At 39.8% G+C, this 10,288-nt stretch overlaps 1 protein-coding gene across 1 annotated transcript; it reads left to right on the plus strand.

Moving 5' to 3' along the window:
* The first annotated feature begins 2,379 nt into the window (after window positions 1-2,379).
* LOC139822271 (uncharacterized) lies at window positions 2,380-9,883 on the plus strand. The gene is made up of 3 exons (XM_071793890.1): window positions 2,380-3,597; window positions 7,309-7,490; window positions 9,071-9,883. The coding sequence occupies exons 1-3, from the start codon at window positions 2,751-2,753 to the stop codon at window positions 9,287-9,289; spliced, it is 1,248 nt and encodes a 415-aa protein (XP_071649991.1). The 5' UTR covers window positions 2,380-2,750; the 3' UTR covers window positions 9,290-9,883.
* Window positions 9,884-10,288: the final 405 nt, after the last annotated feature.

Below are 10,288 nucleotides of genomic sequence, written 5' to 3' on the forward strand. Positions count from 1 at the left end.
ATGTATTTCTTGCACGAATTCTTTTTAAGAAGATCGAAGAGAGATAAAGCCGATATCATTTTGATTCGCTTGATTAACTTATCAAAATTTCTCTGCAAAGATCTACACGCAAGCACATTAAAATTTTTGAAAATTTAAATATCATGAGAATACTTCGGTGAATATTGCGATTAATTTTCAAGAACTCAGCCCAGGAGAACGAAGTTACGACCTCGCCAATCGGACACGCAAATTTATCTTGGAAGGAAAACGGGATAGATATGCTCACGGAAGCGAATTTAAAAGTCAATGGCCTGTAAACATTAATGCCTCGAGTAACGAAAGATAGCGAAGTGCTTTGTTACGGGAGTTTATGAGCCTCTTTATTGCCATCGTGATTTCTTCCCGATTGCCGAGCGTGCAGCTAACGTAATATCGCGCTGTTGTAAGTCTACCGATTTAGCTGCGGGAGAAGTTAACCGGCGGTGAATCGTCTTATGTATCTCTGCTTCGTTACGTATAACGTACGACGCGAGTCTGAGATAATATCGACGGACGAATAACAATTTCTTAGAAAGGTAGTTGCGTGAAAAGGTCAATTGAACAATGCATATTTATATTTCGGCTCTAGTTGAGCGGCGTAATTAAATGTCACGAAGTATCCTGCATACTAATTGATCCCCGAGAGACAATCGTTTATCTGTTTTATACTGAACGTCTTCCACAGAGTTTTTATTCGCGATTAATAACTTCGCCTGTTCGGAATTAATCTTTATTAGGTCTATGAACAAAACAGACGCGCATTGTCGTCTCGATTTTTTGCCTAATCATCACAAATAATGTAACGATATAAACTCGTTCGCGTTTGGTGCGCGATACGTTTTTGGAATTCGACATCGATTCCGATAAAGCGGCGAAAATAGACGCCGCGCGGATTTCCGAGCGATGAAATTTACGGCGCCAGCCAATTCCGCGAAAATGGAAGAACGTCCGCGAGGTTTTATTCGGCGGGTGTTGGTGCTTTATCGAGCCCCTATCGGGACTCATTTGTTTTTGCTTATCGCGAAGTTACGTGACGGAGCCACCGTAAATATGACGGACGGGTAGGCGACGATGGAATCTCAGCGCGCCGTCAGAACAAACGAGCACCACGGACGAACCCCAAAAATCTCCCGACACGCGGCGACGCGGAGCGATGCGACGCGACGGCTCGATTTAGGGGCTGAACGTCGAGAGGGAAGTCTCGAGACTGAGAGGGGTTGACGTTCGACCGCGAATCGATATGCCTACCTATCTACCTACGTGCGCGAGCAAACTGTATATCTCCGTACTGGACCGAGAGAAGGCATGGTCGAAATTTCGAAATTCTCATATTTTCATGTCTCGCATATTTCTTACGACCATGATTTAATCCTTATTGGCGACTATAATTTACATTTAATGCCTTATTTCGCATTGTTATATGTTATGATTTATAATTAATTCAATATAATAATTATGGCACTTATTTTGGAAAGTTATAACTGTGTCATATCGAAGTTATTTAGAACAATAGAGCGAGACACATGACAAATCGCTTATTAATTTAATAAGAAATGGTGATTCAATACTGTATTAATTTCTAAAAAAGCAAATTCTTTGCCGAATTTAAAATCACGAATCCAATTTTACTTCAAATCAAATCTGTTGACTAAAAATTAATCGCAAAACAAACAAGTTTGTTATTTCCTTCTCTTCTCGCAAAAAAATTAAAAACGATGTTGTGTTTTCAACATTATCTTCATAATTAAATTCTCCAAATTTTTCTTAAAAAAATGATTAAGCTATCGAAGTATTTATCAAAAAGATAGTGCGATAAAAAAATTAAAATGTTGTGTTGTTTACTTCATAAACGACATTTTGTATCGACTAATCCAAATATAGTCTCTTCGCATTATCGGTGTTATTTAATGCACCGACAATTGAAAACTATCTCATCCGCGCTCTTAATTTTTTTTTTTCAATCTTAATCACCCCGCCTAATTGCTCAATTGCGCTCATTACCGTCTCCGACGTAGTAAAGCGAGTGGCGATTAAATCTTTCCCTCGTTGCCGTCCCCTTACCGCGCCGCTCTCGCTCCGTGACGGCACGTCGCATTTGCACGAGAGAAACTTATCCCTCGGTACAAAAATCGCTGTATAGATAATTCCTCCTGCTCCTGGGTTCCAGCCACGGGGCGGAGCGTCGCGAGGAATGCCCCCGTTAGTAGTTCCCAGCCTCGCCCCATTCTGATCCTCTCCTTCTCGCTCTATCGCCCGGATTCCCCACTTCCACGAAGAGACCGCTCTTCCGTCGACGAGTGTTCGACCCCACCACGAACGCTTAGCCGAAGGCAAAACGAAAAATCAGGGCGGTGCTGGCTAAGCGGTCAAACTCAGTCCACACGGAGAGCTCGGCTTGGCTAGAGGCTATCCAGAGCTGCTGGTCAACGATCATTGATCCACGAGAGTTGTCAAACGTCGAGAGTCCCTGGTGTGATCGATGTGCCTCGCGCGCGTCCTAATTTCAAGTTGACCGTCGGCGAACTCTTCGAGCAAACTCCGGATTCCGAATTCGTAAGAAACTATGTGCGAGTCAGTGAAGAGTCATTCGTGAAGTAGTGAACTACGTCGAGCTTCTATAGTCCGTCGCGAAATGAGCGGATAGTTCTCAGACTACAGATATCGAGGCACCGTTATTGCGGATCTCACCAGTGCTAATCGATACGAACGTGATCGATTGACGTCTAAGAATGACAGTAATAAGGATGACCTCGCCGGTGACGCCTGCATCGACCAGTCCGGATTCGCCAGATGAGGCTCAGGCATTGCAGGCAAGTCCCAAACCGGCTCATCGATTGAGTTTCTCCGTCGCGGCTCTGCTAGCGGACACCAGAAAAACGTCGGATTCCTCGACGAGGCAGAACGCGATCCTAACATCACCCAGATCGTCACCGATCGTCTCGTACCCGATTCGACAGGAACCTCGTATGTTGAAGCATCCGTGCGATTTCAAAACGTCGAGATATATTTTGTCATCGTCGCCCAACCTCAATCAAGAAACCAGATTGATTCATTGTACCTCTCCTCACAATACTTCGGAATCCAGAACACCACCGAGGTATCACGAAGCGATCGACTATGCCTGCAATATCGAGTCACCCGGCAGACGATCGACCTCTGGTAGCATCGACTATCGCATGCATCCGTCCACGGACGTCAGTACTACACCGGAACCCATAGTAGGTTGTTCCTCGTCTCCGAAGATCATCGGCAACCATCAGGATGCCGGTTCGCAATCACCGAGAAGCAGCTCCCACGGCGAAGCCCGCTCGAGGTGTTCAGAAACGGACGATATCGAAGAGGACGACGAGAGCAGACTGGTTGACGTGGAGGATCTTCAGCATCCGTCCAGCCCAACCCCTATTAGGCCGACACCGGCCTATCTCGGCGGTTTTGCCACCATCGGCGGTATCCCGGAGATCCCGCCTGGTTTTCACTCTGCAGTTTGGGGCGGCGGACATCAGAATGCAGTTGCGGCGGCCGCGGCCACGGCTACATTCTTCCCTTCTCATTTCTCTCATCATGCTCCTCTAAACGGTAAATGTCAACTTTGATATTTTCGCATTCTATATGTATTTTTGAAATATTGTTTTCGTTTGAAATATTAACGCTAGAATGATTAATTCGACTAATTTGATGTCCTCATTTATATCTAAACATTCTAATCTCTATATATTGATTATACTACAGAAAAGAACATGATATTTGACAGAGAAATCTCATTTTCTTTTATGTTCCGAATAATAGTTCTCCTAAGTAGCCATTAATCGTTTCATTAAATAGTCATTAATCATTTGATCGTTCTAACGTTAATCTCAAAAGAGCCGAGCTATTTGGCCGTGTGACGACAACTGTGTTTGCGATTGTCTTTAAGCTTTGGCGGAGTGCCAATCGCCTTTGTGTTTCTCGGCAGATTCTTTTCATGGTTCATTGCGGCTAAAGCGATTACGCGGTTACAGACGTGGTTTACGGATGGCAATTTCTCGCTGCTATATAGAATCCAGACAACTTTACTCCTTATCGATACGTAATATTGAACGTGATGATATTCTGAACATAAGCCTCGCAGAAGGCTATCTCGTGGTAATAATCACGCAAATGTACTTTCTGTTTACGATTTTACAACAGCTTATAACAATTTAATAATTTTCTACAAGTTTCTGAATCGTAATTCTCTAATTCTAACATAAATAATTAGCACTAACCGACATATAATGTCTTTAACTACTTGACACGACTGTAAATAAATGATATCACCTCTAACGCTAATTACGTTAAACGATTTACGGATTACAAAAGACGATTGTTGAAGAGGCAATTTGAGTCATCATTTTGTCTCGCCAAGGAAACAAAGGACTAGAAACGCAGGACTGAACTTAACTAGCTCGTGGATTTTTTAACGAAACAATGGGTGATTATCGAAAGGCGTTCCGAGACAAATCGAGCAATCGGCGAACAAAAATTGATTCTCTAACGGCCGTTTCGGCCACTGCTGGAACGATAGCCTACCGTCGCTCGATCGGGCCAAACAATTCTCAACGTATTCTCGCTTGATAAACGATTGTTATGAAAGAACTCTCTTGTGATTCGTAGATAAAATATTTATCTAATATTGTTACGCAATAAAATCTGCCTCAATGCTCTTCAAACATTTTATCATTTAATCATTTCTAAATTTAATTGGCTTGTTTGTCTCTATACGTTAACCATTTACTGTATGAATATCTTTTTAGACGTTTCTTTTTAATGCAAAACTTTCTTTTACGTACAATTTATTTGTGACATAATATCTGCGCGTAAATACTTTATCAATTTTTTAATAAATTTTTAGATTAAGTTTATAACAAATATATAGGTAATGTATATCTAAAGTATTAAAGAATTTCAAAAGGTTACTTTATCTTTTTGATTAAAAAATTTAAATATATAATTGAAAATATATATCTGCTGCTAATAACTAGTTGAATTAATATTTACGTATATTAAAGGAATATATATAGGTAAGACTACATGAAAATTTATCCCGAGAATAAAAATAGCTACTTGTAAACACAAATAATTCTCAAATAAGATCCCGTGTGAAATATATGATACGGGCAAAATGCCATAATTCTGAAATATGAACTCTCGTAGAGGGTATTTTCACAGATCGGCGCACCCCTTCAAAGTTTTACGCCATCGTTCTTTTATCATGATTATCTTAAATAAGTGATTCTGTACCGTAAAAAAATTTACTGGTGGTACAAATGTCGCGAAATTTAGGCAGTTTTATCTTTAAGTTATACAGACAATTATAAACAATACACAATTCTCCTAAAAATGCTTTCTGATATAATTTGAATATTATATTGAAAAAAGAACATATGATACTTTTGCTAAAATTGATACAAAAAATTCATAAAATTCACATATTTTAAACATACGAATTTATTAAGACATTTTTTTATATTTCTTAAAATCAATTGTAAATTTTTCCTATTATTTTCATTTTACATAGCTATATGAATTAGACATGATCATAATTTTTTAAAATAAAGATATGATTTCTTATCAGAAATAATGTAATTCCAAAATAATGGTTTTTACGTCATTATTCACTTTGTTCGTAAATATCCAGATTGAAATTGCTACAAAATACACAGGCGCAGTAAGGAAATCGAGCACGATTATATCGAGAACGTTAATCCTTTCGATCGTTATGCAATGCAATAAAAGACACCCAACCGTTCACGATCCTTCCTTTCCAGTTTGCACTGCGTCCGATGATCGTTGCATTCGTGGAACACGCTTATCTCGGCGGAATCAGCTAATTATTTCGAATGCACATTCTCGATCGGTAACATCGGATTGAAATTGGCCCCCGCGTTTTTGGTGGCCCCGCGACGCGGAGAGATCACCGGATGCCGAGACTAATTGGAACCCTTAGCGTGCGGTGAGGAACGTATACAAAGGACAATTCCGAAGTAGGATCGAGCATGGCGCATACTAGCGTGCTATAAGTCCGGGCTGATGCGTAGAGAATCTTGGAACAGCGACAGGGAGGAAGGATGAGAACAAGGCGAGAGGAGGCGAGCGAAGGGCGGTTCCGACGACGAATTTGAAATTCAGAAACGGCAACTGCCAAGACGACGACGATGTGGCCTTTTGTCTCGTCGTGATCTCGGCTCGCTGCTTCGGTACAGAAGCTGTTCACCTCCGCTCTACAAATCTGTCAATTGTCTCGAGACAAATCTCGAGGAATATAACCGATATATTCCGATACCGGACTCCCTGTATTCCTTTCTGCTCCGTAGTAGCTTGACGCGTCCTCGATTATCTGAACGTGGCGTGGAGGGATAGAACGATATTCTCTGTACATTGAGAGCTTTTAGATATTTAAAATATATCTATTATACACATAATTATTTTCTCTCCAACTATGTATTGTGGATGAAAATGAAGAAATAACTGTTTTGGATTTTATTTGGAAACAATTAAAAAGTATTGTAAATTATTTAAAAAGCGCAAAATTTTCCTTGCATTTTTCATATTAATTTCTTAATTAATTATTCATAAAAATTCATAAAATTTGAAGATAATTTTTTATCTGCATCATCTAAATTCTTGTAATGTAATGAAATTTAAGAATTTTATAAGATTTCTTCTCGTTTGATATTAATCCAACAAAATGATACTAATAAAATCCGGATTTATCTAAAGAAATTAAGTATATCTACTCCTATTGAATCATAAAATCTTACTACCATGGTTAGCAAAATAATGCAATATTAACCATCGAGCCGTATAGGCGCAATTAACCGATACTGCGGTCGTGTCTTTTTCTAAGCAGCGAGCGAAGAATACCAAGCTCACCAACGACGTCTTTCTTCGCGCGAGCAGGCGTTACGATCGACACTCTTATGCGAGCGGTAGCCGCGGCCCGGCCGTGTAGAAACAATTCGCGGCCGGAATTTTGCGGTCGGGCGGCAAAAAAGTAATGAGGCCAGTTTGCGGCGCCGTTCCGACGGAAAAATTATGAATTGCACCCTAAAAAGACGCGTTTGCCCTTGCCGGGCTATTCCGTCGGTTCGAGGCCGACAAAAACGGGACATTGCGGTCTCGGGCCCTTTCCTCCGTTGGCCTACCTATCCCGCGGAACACCTTCGCGAGATATCTGTCCGTCAGTTTGTTCGTACGAGCATAATGCTCGTCGCTGTTCTCGTGCGCAACATGCACTTGGACTGAAAGCGTGTTCCTTTTTTCTTTCAGAGAACGGCGAGCCAGCCAAGATTAAGTGCAACCTGAGGAAGCACAAGCCAAACCGAAAGCCCAGAACGCCCTTCACGACCCAGCAGTTGCTAGCCCTCGAGAAGAAGTTCAGAGAGAGGCAGTACTTGAGCGTCGCCGAGAGGGCAGAGTTCTCGTCGTCATTGCACCTCACGGAGACACAGGTAAAAATCTACTATTTATTGCTTCGTGTACAAGTTGACGGAATGCTAAATTTGATATCAAAATCCTCTTGATAGTTACGCTGCGTCACACGGCATAATTTTAAAGTTTATAAATTTAAATGTAGTCATAAATATTCGGTAGTAAGACATGGCTAATTCTCTTTTAAGATTAAAAATAAATTTCTCTAAAATACCAGCATCATTTCGCTTATTAGCACTAATTAGCGAATAAACTATAAACTTGTTCAACTCCTACCGGCGTTTATTCTACAACCGTCTTAAATTTATTGCTAGTTTATTGTAAATTATTATAAGCTTATTATAATTATTACAAGAGTTTATAGAGATACGGAGAACCAGAATTGGAAATTTTATCGAATATCTTAAATTCTTCACTCGTTATGCAATCAAATTAGCACATTAATATCCGATCCGCCGTGAAGATCGTGGTTTTTTCGAGATGCGGCGTGGCAACTGATTTCATGCGACTAGACTCTCAAACTGGCATTGGTATACGCTTCTCGCATATCTTTCGCCGCTTTTATTTCCTCGGAGCCAGCCGGGTGCCATTCACGAGTCAAAACAGTTTGTGCATGTCTGTCACAGCTTAGTCATAGTAACTGTACGGCGCTGCCAGATGCGCGGTAATTAGCGCGCGTAAATGCGCGCTACCCGTACCAGCGATACAAAGTAAAGAGGACGGTAATTTTATTAATAGACTACAAATTGCCTGTAACGCGTTCCGCAATAGCACGCGATGACCGACCAATTATCTCCGGCTGAGATCCCGATTCTCTGGCAGTGATTTCCGAAACGCATTTCGCGTGCCTTCGCGCATACGAACACGGTAAAGCGCGAATCGTATGAGCTAATTTCCGCGCAGGCTGCCGCTTCGAAACGATCCGACAACAACGTCGATTATTCGATTAAGATAGACGTCGATAAAATTATAGGGAGGGATAACGGTTTGTTTATAGCCGCAGATGCGTCGCCACGATATCGCGGATTATTTATCAGTTCCTCTCTTCGACTTTATCGCGATGTCATAAAGACGCCGTTTGCCAAAATTATATCCCGAAAGTGACATTTAAATGGAATTTAATGTGCTCTACCTTCCAATTTATTTTAAAGATTTTACACGCGATGCCAAGTGTTCGAGCTGCAAATTCCAACGGTCGAACAAAATTATACGATGCCGTAAAACTGGTGCAATTTATTACTCCCGTACTCCAAATTAACGTCAAACCGGCAAATTTTGTGTTGATATATCTAGTCAATATTAATGGATAGCATCACAGACATTATTATTCGTACCTTTTAATAAACTTTTTGGCCTGCATTTATTCCAGATTTGAAAATAAATTATTTTCTGTATTTTTGTTAAAAATTTGTGTAAAGTTAGTTTATGCATTCAATTATTTCTCTGTGTATTCTTTCTACGTTGATATAACGTTACTCGTTTGCAACACGTATGAATTTGGAAGCTATTATACATCGATCGTTATATCCCATATTAATCATCGTGTCGGAACTCACATTAAAATACGCCGTTGTAAAGTTGAATTGATTTATTGTTGCAGGTGAAGATCTGGTTTCAGAACCGACGTGCCAAGGCGAAGCGTTTGCAAGAAGCAGAAATCGAGAAGTTGAGAATGTCAGCTGTAAGGCAGCATCATACGGCGCTCTACGGCTCACACCCGGGAATCTTAACTCCCGCGGGACTTTATTCCGTAGGAATGCTGTCTCATCCCGGGCTGACATCTCATCACGCAATCGCTCAGCATCCCGCGAGGGAATGAGAGCAGTAACGTTCGATACCGATTAGAAATCACTGAAAGGATCTGTTATCGAATCTCGTATCCCGAGGAATAATTTTTTTTTGGCTGCGCGAAAAGGGCAGACTTAAAAATTACAATGCAATTGCAATATGTGGATAAATGATCTTAAAATGATCTCGAAAAGAGAATCGAATAAAATCAAATTTGAGAGAGAGAGAGAGAGAGAGAGAGAGAAAGAAAAAGAGAGAGAGAGAGAGAGAGAGAGAGAGAGAGAGAGAGAGATCGCTATTGGCTTTACAGTATTAGTTTAAAGAAGTGAAGGCTCACAAATCTGTTAAAAAATTCATCTGTGCCAATGTTGCCTGTCTTGAAAAGGTTGGAGGTTGTTGTAAATAGAATTGTAAATATTGCTCATGCACCACGCGTTAACTACTTTGTACATAAATACCTAGTGACTATTCGAGAAATGGGGTTGCATTTGCATCGCTAAATGCAAATAATAAAACAAATGAATCTCAGTAATATGAAGAAAATTCTTTTTCCAATTTTGTATAAATGTAAAGCAAACGTAACGACGATCAGGAGAATTTATTTAATAAATTGTATTATCGTAAACAGCGCAATTTATTCCCCTCATTGCCCCTAAGATCCTTTCTTTCGCCTTAATAAAATAAGTCTTAATCAAAAACATAAATTTAAAAATTAAAATTTGAATTAATTAGTATACGTACCGTATAATGTGCTTTTTACTTATGAGAATTGAATTAGACTTCAATTACTACAATCCGCACAAAAAATAGAATGTTTTAATAACATTTGTTTAATGAGAGATCTGAACAATTTTAAAATTAGATTATCACTAAATAGATAATTATTGATATATTAATTATGTTATCCATGTTGCTCTTTAAAAATTTATTTTAAATTAATTTGATAAAAATTAATAATATTTATTACAAATAAAACAATTAAATAAGCTCATATTATTTTTCTACACTCTTCGTTTTAGTTTTAAAATAT

The sequence above is a fragment of the Temnothorax longispinosus genome, chromosome 1 (assembly GCF_030848805.1).
Source record: "Temnothorax longispinosus isolate EJ_2023e chromosome 1, Tlon_JGU_v1, whole genome shotgun sequence".
Taxonomy (NCBI): domain Eukaryota; kingdom Metazoa; phylum Arthropoda; class Insecta; order Hymenoptera; family Formicidae; genus Temnothorax; species Temnothorax longispinosus.

Excerpts from the sequence above, each read along its gene's own strand:
- LOC139822271 (XM_071793890.1), top strand. The coding sequence starts at position 2,751 with ATGACAGTAATAAGGATGACCTCGCCGGTGACGCCTGCATCGACCAGT. Across the intron at positions 3,598-7,308 it reads TCATCATGCTCCTCTAAACG|AGAACGGCGAGCCAGCCAAG; the intron begins GTAAATGTCAAC and ends TTTTTCTTTCAG. Across the intron at positions 7,491-9,070 it reads TGCACCTCACGGAGACACAG|GTGAAGATCTGGTTTCAGAA; the intron begins GTAAAAATCTAC and ends TTATTGTTGCAG.